The sequence below is a fragment of the Agrilus planipennis genome, unplaced genomic scaffold, assembly GCF_000699045.2.
Source record: "Agrilus planipennis isolate EAB-ADULT unplaced genomic scaffold, Apla_2.0 scaffold54, whole genome shotgun sequence".
Lineage (NCBI taxonomy): Eukaryota > Metazoa > Arthropoda > Insecta > Coleoptera > Buprestidae > Agrilus > Agrilus planipennis.
Genome location: NW_020439000.1, coordinates 526,982 through 539,330, shown reverse-complemented (window position 1 = coordinate 539,330; position 12,349 = coordinate 526,982). Strand labels below are relative to the sequence as shown.

At 36.4% G+C, this 12,349-nt stretch overlaps 1 protein-coding gene across 1 annotated transcript in view; it reads left to right on the top strand.

Moving 5' to 3' along the window:
• Positions 1-11,138, top strand: part of LOC108734382 (ubiquitin carboxyl-terminal hydrolase puf) — a 26,001-nt gene extending 14,863 nt beyond the window's left edge. Inside the window, exons 23-54 of the mRNA XM_025975861.1 lie at positions 2,438-2,529; positions 2,592-2,746; positions 2,808-2,927; positions 3,030-3,137; positions 3,197-3,373; positions 3,435-3,543; positions 3,602-3,813; positions 3,882-4,050; positions 4,166-4,392; positions 4,456-4,659; positions 4,725-4,897; positions 4,955-5,121; positions 5,398-5,621; positions 5,675-5,961; positions 6,029-6,155; positions 6,209-6,396; positions 6,468-6,624; positions 6,680-6,841; positions 6,908-7,087; positions 7,147-7,293; positions 7,357-7,624; positions 7,683-7,939; positions 8,002-8,192; positions 8,268-8,445; positions 8,505-8,624; positions 8,728-8,844; positions 8,910-9,144; positions 9,209-9,441; positions 9,505-9,708; positions 9,768-9,905; positions 9,958-10,204; positions 10,289-11,138. Coding sequence (XP_025831646.1) covers positions 2,438-2,529; positions 2,592-2,746; positions 2,808-2,927; positions 3,030-3,137; positions 3,197-3,373; positions 3,435-3,543; positions 3,602-3,813; positions 3,882-4,050; positions 4,166-4,392; positions 4,456-4,659; positions 4,725-4,897; positions 4,955-5,121; positions 5,398-5,621; positions 5,675-5,961; positions 6,029-6,155; positions 6,209-6,396; positions 6,468-6,624; positions 6,680-6,841; positions 6,908-7,087; positions 7,147-7,293; positions 7,357-7,624; positions 7,683-7,939; positions 8,002-8,192; positions 8,268-8,445; positions 8,505-8,624; positions 8,728-8,844; positions 8,910-9,144; positions 9,209-9,441; positions 9,505-9,708; positions 9,768-9,905; positions 9,958-10,204; positions 10,289-10,605 — 5,890 coding nt within the window. The 3' untranslated portion in view covers positions 10,606-11,138. The remainder of the gene's footprint in view (positions 1-2,437; positions 2,530-2,591; positions 2,747-2,807; positions 2,928-3,029; positions 3,138-3,196; positions 3,374-3,434; positions 3,544-3,601; positions 3,814-3,881; positions 4,051-4,165; positions 4,393-4,455; positions 4,660-4,724; positions 4,898-4,954; positions 5,122-5,397; positions 5,622-5,674; positions 5,962-6,028; positions 6,156-6,208; positions 6,397-6,467; positions 6,625-6,679; positions 6,842-6,907; positions 7,088-7,146; positions 7,294-7,356; positions 7,625-7,682; positions 7,940-8,001; positions 8,193-8,267; positions 8,446-8,504; positions 8,625-8,727; positions 8,845-8,909; positions 9,145-9,208; positions 9,442-9,504; positions 9,709-9,767; positions 9,906-9,957; positions 10,205-10,288) is intronic.
• The last annotated feature ends 1,211 nt before the right edge of the window (positions 11,139-12,349 follow it).

Here is a 12,349-nt window from a genome sequence, read left to right as displayed (position 1 = left end):
CTGCTTACCCGGCAACACCCTCCTGTGGGATCTGCTTCAAGATAACAAGATTGTAAGTCTTAATTACATTACTCATTTTAAAACTAAAATAAGACTGAATGTTTTAGAGTCAATTGGGTGAAGGCCTGGCCTTAGAAGCCGAAAAGACCCTGTGCAACATCTTATGCTATAACACAGACAGAATAATCAGAATGAAATTTATTGAAGGATGTCTTCGTAATTTGGCCAATAATACGTAAGGTTTTTATTTATTTTTTTTATTATGAGATAATTTTACTTTTTCATTTACAGCTCCGTCATTGTCTCTTTACGTCTTCTTCCGAAGTTACTTACGTCGTTTCAACAGTTTCGGGTCTTAGACATGCACCATATCACTCACTGGGCTGAACGACAGCATCACATGATGTCTCATTTCTTCAATAATTTGAAAGTTTACACTGCAGACCCTAGCAAAGCGCTCACGTTGTATTCGCATCAGATGCAAATTCAAGTTCGACTACATTTCTTATCTGCTGTTTTTTCACCTCTGGGGTCCCCTCAAACATTTAAGTAAGTTTTTTCTAATAGTTCTGCTATAATTTGTCGTATTTTTTTCTGAGGTAAATCGTAACCATTGGACAAGAAGTCAGTCAATTACATATAAGGTTTTGTTGTTGTATGTTTCAAAGAACTAGTTTTTTTAGATATGAAGTAAGCTGATTACTAATTTGCTGGGTTCAAATTTTATGGTTTCATGTTTATAATCATTTTTTAATTAATTTCTTTGTTATTTCTCTTGTTAGATTAAGTCTGGAACAGGTGGACACATTATGGGAGTGCCTGGCACATGATCCTGAATGCTCAGACGAGCTCTTCAGCTGGCTGCTGTCTCAAGCTAAAAGTATCGAACTTCACGCACTTGGATTGAAGGCACTCAAACGCCTTTACCTTCATCATCTGCCTAGTTTGCCCCCTGAAAATTTCAGCATGACTTGTTTGAGTCTATTCCAACAGTTATGCAATTTGGCCAGGATCGCGACTGCCAACATGGATGCTAATGGGCACGATGGTTACGTTGTTGGTATGGATCACATGTGGAAAATCGCCCTTAAAGCTAACAATACCGGTAAATTTTTCTTCAATATCCTAAAACAAAATATTCATTCTTGTACATGCAGATGTTAGTATGGCTGCTATTCAGTACTTGAACGGATACTACATGGGGCAGAATCTTCAGCACGAAGGACAGTTCGTTTGGCAGTGTATGTCGCACTTGGCGGCTGCCACAGACGATCTAGTGTCCTCTACAACCCCCGGGACCGAAGAAGCGCCCTTATTGTACATACAAAGAGCCCTGTTGTTGCTTAAAACACATATGGAAACCTTTAGGCGCAGGTAAATTGATAAATAAACGTAAGAGTTACATAACTTTATTATTTACATTATTTCTTCTTAAGGTACGCTTTCCATTTACGACGTTGGGCTTTAGAGGGCAAAGGAGTGGGTAGCCACGCCGCTTTAGGAGACCGGTCTTCCACCCTTATAAGATTAATGGTACAACCTGCTGTGATGTCCGAAAGGTCCGTTTTGGATCTCTTAAGTTCGGATTATGTTGCCGACCTAAGAGCTGAAGTGGTTACTTGGTGGGAAAAACTTTGCGAGGTATGTGTATTTGTTAAATTAAAAACAATGCCGCAAATAATTAATTAATAACGTATAATATGGAAGTTTAAAATTATCATTTTTTTACATTAAGATCAGAAATGCTGAGTCAGAAAATCAAAGAAGCTCTCCTGCTTTACAAGAAGGGCCAATACGAATCATTACACAAGGCCAGGAACTTACCACTGAATCTGATGAAAAAACTCTGGCAGAAATGGGTTTCAAAGATAATCAGGTTAACATATGCATATATTAATTTGATTTCTAATTTTATTAAAATACGAGTTTACATATTTTTTTCTCTGTTAATTAATTCATTTATTGATCATTAAGATGAATTTTTGATTGCAGATGGTGTTTATATCAGTCGGGGCCGCTCGCGGATTAAAGAAAAGGGAATGCGCAGACTCGCCCTCCCTTCAACCACCTCCCCCCAGAGAATCGATTCCTACCCTTCTTTTGCTTAGGCCTAATTATTTCGAACAGCTGTTTGGCCTAATGCATACTCTTAGCAACATGAAGACACCAGTTAAGGGCGGAGTTAGTTAAAATCAATATTACAACTTTATTATTTTTTTAATTCCCTTATATTGTTTCAGAATAAGATGCCTCATACAAAAGCACAAGTTCTCAGCAGAAGAGTGTGGGACATTTTGAGTCTCTTACCGACGAATCCGACTCTATTAAGAGGCTTCCAGAACCTGGACACACCACTTGCCGAGCTCCTTGACCCGTCTAGTCCTCAGAAGTTGATGTATTCACTGTACATCGTCGAGTCGTTGAGTGTCAAGACGAGCACCAAGAATCAGGAAGATGGCAAGGAGCCCTGGAGCAACGTGTTTATACAACAAGGGGGACTTAGGCACTTGTTTGATATTTTTATGTCAGGTAACATTCAAGCATTTAGGAAATGCCAAAAGTTTCATTTCTACTCTCTTAAATGACTGTAGGTGTCTTACAAAAGTCTGGAGATAGTGGAGGCGAGTGGCACCAAGACTGTTTGGCGTCCTTGTTAAAACTGCTGTGCCACTTGGGGGTTGAGAACACTCCTAACGATACCAGACCTTCAAGGAATGAGAAAATAATTATTCCTAGTCTTAATGAGGTACAACGATTCTCTAATATTCCAATTTTTCTTTACCAGTATTTGAAAATGAAAATTTTAGTGTTTGTTGTCGATGATAGAAGTGAAGAGTACTATGCATAGGCTTACTAGCATCTTACAAGAGGCGTCCATGCCGAGAGATCCTAACTATTACAAAACTGGATTCTGGGGAAGAGCTCAAGTAAGAAATTGTCAATTTTCTTCCGTGCATTTTTTGTTTTTAACTAGTTCATTTAATTGCAATTGCTTGAGACCAAATTTATAATTTTTATTATAATTTGAGGTGGTTCATTACGCAATGTCCTTGTTGGTATCGTGGTTACACTGCAGTGAACAAGCAAAGCAAGCGCTCTTTGAAACTCCCAGTTTTTCTGTATGGCTACAGAGACTGGTAATATACTTTTTCTTTACGTCAACGGGTTCTTTTAATTTTTATAAATCAATGTTAAGGTGTTAGAAGATCCAGAACCTGCTGTACGAAGAGAAGTGTGCTCTGCCCTTTACAGATTGTGCTTGGGCATATCAGCTCGTAACGACACGTCTGACCATAGCATCACAGCCCCGATTCTAGCACAGTTGCTTAACTATTTAACTGTGGCGGAAAGTATGCGACCCCAAAAGTTAGACGTGAGTTACTCTTGTATTTTATTTATTTTATTGCTAAACGTAAGTACACTTGATTTTTTAGGGTATACAAGCACCAGAGGAAGGCAAAGAACCTTATGGGCCAGCATGTCGAGATTATTTTTGGTTGATTTCACGACTGGTTGACAGTTTACCTGACGACGTCGTCAAAGGTACGAGATTTGTGTTCGTTTGTCCGAGAAAAGGATTAACCGTAATTAACTTTTTTAGAAAGTATAGAGGAACCTCAGAATTGTGTGATAGATGTAAATAATTTAACTGCTAAAGTGGCCGAATCAGTATTAGCCCGGGAATACCTGGAAACGAGGCACAGGACCGTCGACGATGACGGTCTCATAGGACTGCTAAACCTGCTCACAAATCTTTTGAAACATAGGTTGCCATTCCAAGCCAGTAAACAGGGTCAAGAATTGATATCTGAAGTAATTTTTGTTTCTCAAGTCGTGTGTTTGTAATTCAAGCATTTACTAATATTCTAATTTGTTTATAGATTTTCGATTTTCTCTTCGCGCTTCCCAATCCAAAGAAACGTCATGTTCCTAAATGTAAATCAGTAAGATCTCGAACGGCTGCATTTGATCTTCTCGTAGAATTAGTTAAAGGTTCGCCCGAAAATTACGCCATCTTACACGAAAAACTTCTTCAACAACATCAACCAGGTACTTTTGCTTAAATCAACATTTTTGAAGTCAAAACTTCTTTAGGGACGTTGGGCACTTTTTTTTCTTTCAGTTGTTCAATAATTTATTATTATTATTCGTATATAAATTGCAGGTCCAAATTCTCCTTATCCTTGGGACTATTGGCCCCATGACGATGGCAGATCAGAGTGCGGATATGTTGGACTTACGAACCTGGGGGCTACCTGTTACATGGCGTCCTGTATGCAGCACCTGTATATGATGCCCCAGGCGAGATCGTCAATCCTTTCAGCAAACGTGGAACATTCCAAACACGAATCAACTCTGAGGGAGCTTCAAAGAATGTTCGCCTATTTATTGGTAAACATGTAGATGCATAGCTGGGAAACTTTTTGCCACTTAAGAACGGTTTTATGTTTTAAGGAAAGTGAAAGGAAAGCTTACAATCCTCGGAGTTTTTGTAAAGTGTATACAATGGATCATCAGCCCCTGAACACTGCCGAACAGAAGGACATGGCTGAGTTCTTCATAGATCTTGTCAGTAAATTAGAAGAAATGACGCCGACCTTAAAAAAAGTGATAAAAACTCTTTTTTGTGGCGTTATAAGCAACAATGTCGTGTCACTAGTAAGTTAAAGTATTAGATAATTCGTTTTTACAAGAATATACTGATAATAATGCTTTATTTTTAGGACTGCAATCACGTTAGTCGAACCCTCGAAGAATTCTACACTGTTCGTTGTCAGGTGGCGGACATGAGAAATTTGTACGAATCTTTGGACGAAGTTACCGTTAAGGATACTCTTGAGGGTGATAACATGTACACATGTTCGCAATGTGGCAAAAAAGTACGAGCTGAGAAGAGGTGAATGATACAGAATTTTTAATCTAATTCGTTTTAATTTTCTATAATTATTTGCAGGGCATGTTTTAAAAAACTCCCTCAGATATTGTGCTTTAACACAATGAGATATACTTTTAATATGTTAACGATGTTAAAGGAGAAGGTCAATACGCATTTTTCATTTCCATTAAGACTGAACATGGCGGGGTACGTAGAAAAGCAGCTTATGCCTCAACAGTATCAAGGTGAGATATACGAGTTATATTTATTTAACTGTATGTCTGATAATTAAATCAATTACGTTTTATTAACTTAAAAAAAAAAAAGTTAACAGTCTAAAACCGTTTGAATTCGTTTATAAAAACATTTATTTTGTCGTTGGTTTTTATTTAATAACGCTGGCAGATATTCTTTTTTAAATAATTTATATAACTAAAAACAGGCCAAAAGGTGGCAAGTACAATGTTTATTTCAATTAAAACTTGTAGATCTAATTGTGTATAGTTATTAAAAATTTTTAGAAGAAAAAGAGAAGAGCGGTGACTTTGAGGAGGTGGAACAATATGAATATGATCTTATAGGCGTGACAGTGCATACGGGTACTGCAGACGGGGGTCACTATTATAGTTTCATCAAAGATAGAACAGGGGGCTCTAGAGACAAATGGTTTCTATTCAACGACGCTGAAGTGAAACCTTTTGATCCCAATCAAATAGCAGCAGAATGTTTTGGCGGAGAAATGACTGTAATTTTTTTATCATAGTATGTAAGATAATAATCATCTTGTTATTTTTGCAGAGTAAAACTTATGATAGTGTAACGGATAAGTTTATGGACTTTAGCTTCGAAAAAACGAACAGCGCTTACATGCTTTTTTACGAACGGTGTCCTATAAACGTGAGCGGTAGTCCTGAAGGCGTCGAATGTCCTTCAACTGCATTCGAACCTGACGAGAGCACTATATCGTCCTGTTCGTCTTCAAGTACGACCACGTTTGAATTGAGCAAAGAATTGGCCGATTGGATATGGCAGGATAATATGCATTTCATACAGGACAAAAATATCTTCGAACACACATATTTCAAGTTAGTTTTGCTTTATATTTAAATAAAAGTGAAGTAGGAATAGAGAAAAAATTGCTTTCTTCTTTAGTTTTATGTGGCAAATATGCGGTTACATTCCTCAAACAATTTTGCCCATACAGCCTGATATCACTCAGAAAGCAGCCCAATTGTCCATGTCGTTCTTTATCGAGACGTTCATTCATGCCAAGGAAAAGGTAAGTAATTTTTTTTCTCAAATTTTATGCAATCAATAATATATTTTTATTAGCCAACGATGGTTCAGTGGGTTGAATTGGTCACCAAACAGTTCAATGCATGCCAAGAAGCATGTGTATGGTTTTTGGAACACATGGCACAAGACACATGGTGGCCTGTTCAGGTACTTCTAAAATGCCCCAATCAAATGGTAAGGCAAATGTTCCAGAGGCTATGCATCCACGTTATTCAAAGATTGAAGTAAGACAGACGATTTATTAAATTGTTGAATCGTTTTTTTTTTTTAATGTCACTTCATTAATATTTTGTAGGCCATTGCATTCTAGTTTGTATTTGGCAGTAGACGACGAGGATGATAGCGGGGGAAATAATGACGAATTAAGTGATGACGACTTACTAAAGGTCAAACCCCAAAAAATTGGAAACGTATCCTGTGTTACCAAATTTGTAAAAACCCTCCTATCATTGGTAATTTAATAATAGTATAAGTAAATAGTTTTTACTTGTGTGCTTTATTATTCAGATGGAACATGGTGCAAAGGCCCACTTAAAACATCTGACAGAATTTTTCGGTTTTCTGTATGAATTTAGCCGGATGGGAGAAGAAGAATCTAAATTTTTATTAACCGTTGGTGCTGTAAACACAATGGTTCAATTTTATCTTGGCCAAAAGGCAAACGATTTTGTAAGAATTCCATTGCTATATACATAGCTACTAACGTAAAATACCATCTGTTGTTTATTATTCCAGGTGGATGTAAGTGAAGGTGAAGAAGAAGAAGAAGTAGTTGCTTTGCCTACAGATAAATATAAACCAGCATCCCTAGATAAAATGATCACCTTGATAGCATCCCTTGTTGAAAAGAGTAGGGATGCTTCAGGACGATTGAAATTGAGTGCCAAAGACCAAAATGCTGTGGCTGGAGGAAAAGTGAATAACAATTAGTTGTTTTTGGTTAATTGTATGTACTAAAGAACTAATTTTTCCAGGGTTTCCCCTTCTTGTACCAACAAATAAAAGACAACATAAACTTGCAACAAACCCGCAACCTTATTCACTCGCTCTGCAAAGGGAACGAAAGACTCGCCACCCAAATTATTAGCATGATCTCTCAAGCCATTAGCCGACATTCAGAAGTAAGATTGTTCTGTTACATAAATTTTTATTGAATTTTAACTAATAACGTTTTTTTTATGCAGTCTTGCCAGCCATTCTTCAAAATACTAACATTGTTAACAGAAAGTAGTTCTCAAAGTTCGGCTAATAATCAACCTGGTCAGCCCTGTTTCACGCAATTGGTGTTGCAAAGGGTGTGGGAGGCGGCTGAATGTTGTCCCTATTCGGCTCTCGATTGGCTTGCCCTGCAAGTGACCCGTAGTCGTCTTGTACACCAGTGGGTCCTCAATTCGATGAACTCGTGGCTCGAGCATTTTTTAATTGCTCACGGCAACCAACGAGTCAGAAATGGTAAATAGAACATATTTTATACGTTTTCTTACCATTTAATTTATTTAATGTTTTTTAGCTGCTGGATATTTATTGGTATCTTTGGTGCCTAGTACACAGTTCCGCCAAGGTTTCAGAGCAACTCATCGGCTACACCGTGAACCTCAGTTATCTGCAGAAGCCCAGTCTGTTCTTCACAAGATATATACAGAACTTCTAAGACTCTTAGCCTCCGCAAAACATTATACCGACATACAGCAGCACGGCACCATGAAACTTACCGCGTATTTTGCCCTGTTGATGTACTGTTGCATTTCGAGGACAGAAAAACTGATGGTAAATCCTATTAGGCTTGCTAAATGAAGACTTACATTAATTTAATTGTAATTGTGTTTTAGTTTGGTCAGTACTTTATGCAGCTGTGGCACCTGTTTCATCCCAAATTATCTGAACCTTCCATACCTGCCCATCATAATAAACAGGCCTTGCTCGCCTTCTGGAACCACGTGTGTACCGATTGTCCGGAAAACGTGCAGCTCATGCTTCAGAATGCTCATGTTACCAAAAATATTGCATTTAATTATATACTGTAAGTAAAATTGTACCTCAATCTTTTCTTTATTGACTTTTAAATGCCAAACAATGTTTGTATTTTTGGTTTTAGGGCAGACCACGACGACCAAGAAATCGTTATGTACAACAGAGCAATGTTGCCGGCATACTACGGTCTCTTGAGGATGATGTGCCAACAGTCGAAGAATTTCACGAGACATCTTGCGCAACACCAGAATCTTCAGTGGGCTTTTAAAAACATCACGCCACATCCCACGCAGTATCCCATTGTAAATAATTTCCTTCCTTTTTTTAATTTTTTAATTTTAATTTTTTTTTTTAATACTAGGCGGTCGAGGAACTGTTTAAATTGATGCAGCTTTTCGTTACTAAATATCCGGACGCAACGGAAGCTGAGCAACGAGAAATTTGCTCTTTTAGGAGGTCGACCCTTACTGCTTATTTACAGGTAAACTACAAATTAAATTAAATATGTATTTATCTGGATATGCCTTACAAGAGTTGCTTATTAACTAGTTTTTCATTTATTAAATTTATTCTTGTGTTACCAGTGTTTGGATGGTAGAACGAGTTGGGCGACTCTCATATCTGCATTTAGGATATTAATCGAATCCAATGACGATAGACTATATATAGTTTATAACAGTGGCCTTCAAATAGTTTTCGAGGTACATAATTTAATAAATTTCAACGCTAAATTGTAAGTTGATATAAAGTGTATATAATTTTGTAGTCATTCCAAAATTTACACGTAATGTTGCACGAAGCAACAACATGCCATGTATCTGGAGATCTGACGGAGATCCTGTCCATCCTGCTTGATCTGGTCCGTTGTTTAAGGATATACAGGGAACCCAAGGACGCAAGAAGTATTCTGCTCAATTGCAAGGATTGGCTTGAGGTACTTCGAAAACTCGCAACACTTCTGAATACTTACAATCCCCCAGAGATGCGCTTGTTGTGCATAGGTGAGCAAAATATTCACCCTTTGTTACAATAAAAAAATCTTATTTATTTTTTTTTATATTTCAGAAATTTTAAAAGAGTTCGTGTTAATAATGCCAGGAGAAGTAATGCAAATTTCGGTTCCCCTATTGTCACACTGTCACTCTGCGTTCCACGACAACCACGACGCTGTTCCATTGGGACCATACTTTCCCAGAAGAGGACATCCTTTGCCACCCTCTGCTGGTAAAGGGACTGGGAGACCTTTAAGGCCAATGGTACAAATGACTGTCCCTCATAATCAACTCGAATGTAACCACGTAAGTTAATGAAGTTTTTTAAAGTATGTATTTGTAACGGTATTCTAATAAACAATTTTGTAGGGTGTCGATCCGGAGTATGATGAAGCATTGGACAAGTTTTACACACCATATCACGAATTTATCGACATGCTTTGTCGATTAGCTGTTAATTCAGAATCTTTATCTGAAGTTATGATCACTTTAAGTGCGATGGTAGGCTTTGAGGCGGTGCCTTTACACTCCATTTACTTCCCTAAATTTTGGCTGGATGTCTTACGAGTACAGGTAAATAAATAATTATTACAATGAGATCGATATTAATAATATTAACTTTGTATTTTCAGCACGTGGACAGAAAATATATAACGATGTTGACTTCGTGCACCTATTTCGTGGATTACGTAGACGCAGTGCTTCTAGACGAACGTCTGGCCCTCACCAACGACATAATCTACGAATTTCTTACCACTTTCTTTCCCAAAGTAAAATCGAATATTTTACCATGAGATAATCGAATTGTAATATTCTGCTTAGGTTTCAGATCGAGTTTTGACTGAACAAACCCTAAACATGATCGACAACACAGTGGTTACGTTAAGCGAACAAGTCGTTTCGATGGATATTAAAAAAATGGCAAGACGTCTGGCCGGAGACCTAAGGGCTCTCGTTCTTGTATACAATAGTCCCGAGGCTGTACCACCTCCGTTACTCAAAACTACACTTCAACAACTCAAAACTAGGGTCGAGGACGTATTAAAGGAATTTGAATTTGAGGGAGAAAGTTAGTAAAATATTTAATCTTTTCAAAAAGGATCAATAATGATTACTGAAAAATAATTTTTGGTAAATGAACTTTATTCGTTAGATTCCAGTAGCAGTAATTCAGAAGAAAACTCGAAAACAATCCCTAAAAGCGAAGAGGTGAATCAAAAAGAGGACCTAGCGAAACCGGGATGTTCAAAGGACCCTGAGGATAGCAGTCTAGTCAAAAGTGATTCGAAAAAGGAGCGACGTCAAGACAACAGTGACGATGTTTCTGAAATACAAAATGCGAGCAACAGCGAGGAAATGAACAGTGGAGATGAGCAAAAGTCCGGCAGTAACCAAAAAGACTTCAAGGACGATATCAAGCTTCTCATGTCCGCCGTGGAAGAGCTCCTCACCATCGCTGAAAAGGTTTAAAAACTCGAAAATGTGTGTATGGTTAAAACAATGTTTCAAATTGCAATTATTATTGGATTAATTAATTAAAAACGGAGATAAATATGAAACTACATCGCGGACCATTCGTTTCGATTTTCTGTTTTATTAATTTTTTTCATGTACATCACTTTGTCTCTTCTTAAATGCATAATATCGTATACGTAGATGTGTTAAGGGTACAGTTTTTTGTGTCTTAGTAATTTTTCTAGAGAATGAAACGCGAACAGCTATTTATTTCACCATCTCTTCTCTTTCGTTTATTCATCTGTCTGTCTGTCTGCATCTCATTCCCTCTCTGTCCTGTTGAAGCCTGAAATCGTGTGGTACAGCCAATCTTTTACGGAAGCAGGGTTAATTTTGTCGTCGGTGCGTGGAGGATTAACAAATTTGCCAGTCTTTATTTAGCAAATTGAATAAATGTGTGAAGATTTTTTTGTAAAAATGTTAATAAAAATGCCTTTTTACACGTCTCATTATCCTTTGCTTCCTCCAAAGATTAATATTTTTTAATTAAGATAAAAATGAAAGGCATCGTGAGAACTGGAAAAAGGTTTATTATTATCTTTTCATTGGTTAATTTAAATAAAACGATAAATTTTACAAATAATAAAAACAACATTGTCTTAAAGTACCAGCAAATTAAATTTATTATTCTTACCGTTTTTTAAATGGTTTTGTTTATTTTTTACATGACAATAATAATTACTTAGCGTCTACATTCATAATGTAAATACAAAATACGGGGAGGGAGCTAATGCAGTACATAACATTAATTTTTCCCATTTTCTTCATTAATAATTAACTTCAGATACAAAACAGAACTACACACTTATACTCTACATAAAAGTGATTATTTTTTTTATACATAGCTTAGGTACACAAATATACTTCTCATAAATAAACACGCGATGCCTTTTTTTCTTAATTAACAATTACATTTACAGATAACATTACAGACGTGAATGTATATTGTACAATAACATTTTTTTAAGACGTTGTCAAAAATTTCTTCTCTCCAAGAAGCCCATAAATTTTACCTAAAAATAAAATAATCTTCATGCGAATAATTAAAACAGTATCACTAGTTTTATACAAATACGTTCAATTTACCTCCTTATTTATATTAGAATTTATAACGATTAAAACCCTTTTGTGGATATCATTATCCTTTTTTTTCAAAACTTCTACCTTTATTATGTTAACCCAAATTTATTTAAATTAAATATAGTTTAAATTATTAGTTACAAAAATACAGTATTATTTTTAACAGAGATAGGTAATAGTTTAATTATTTAATAGTAGATTTAATGTGAAGTTTAAAACCCCAAAATTTCCTAGACTGTTTCAAAATATTTTTCTTAATACAAATGACTTATTAATTTCAAAACTATTGTAATTTTAATTCACCACGTCTGTAGTTATAGCAGCTAGTTAAAGGATGCATCGCAAACACAAAACAAAGGAAAATATACGACAACACAGCGATTCTTAACGCGCCGTCTTACGTGCCGTCGTAAACGTCGAAAGAAAAGAAAAACCTCAGCTCAGTCACCGCTTGACCCCTAAAATAATTTAGGTAAGTCAGTTTACCTACTACAGATTACTAATATATATAATATATATTATGTATTTATATATATATATCAGTTTCATATTGTTTATTAATGTTCCTAATGCAGCAGTCATCTAGCAGCTACAAGAGAAGTGTCCATTTATCAAAAAC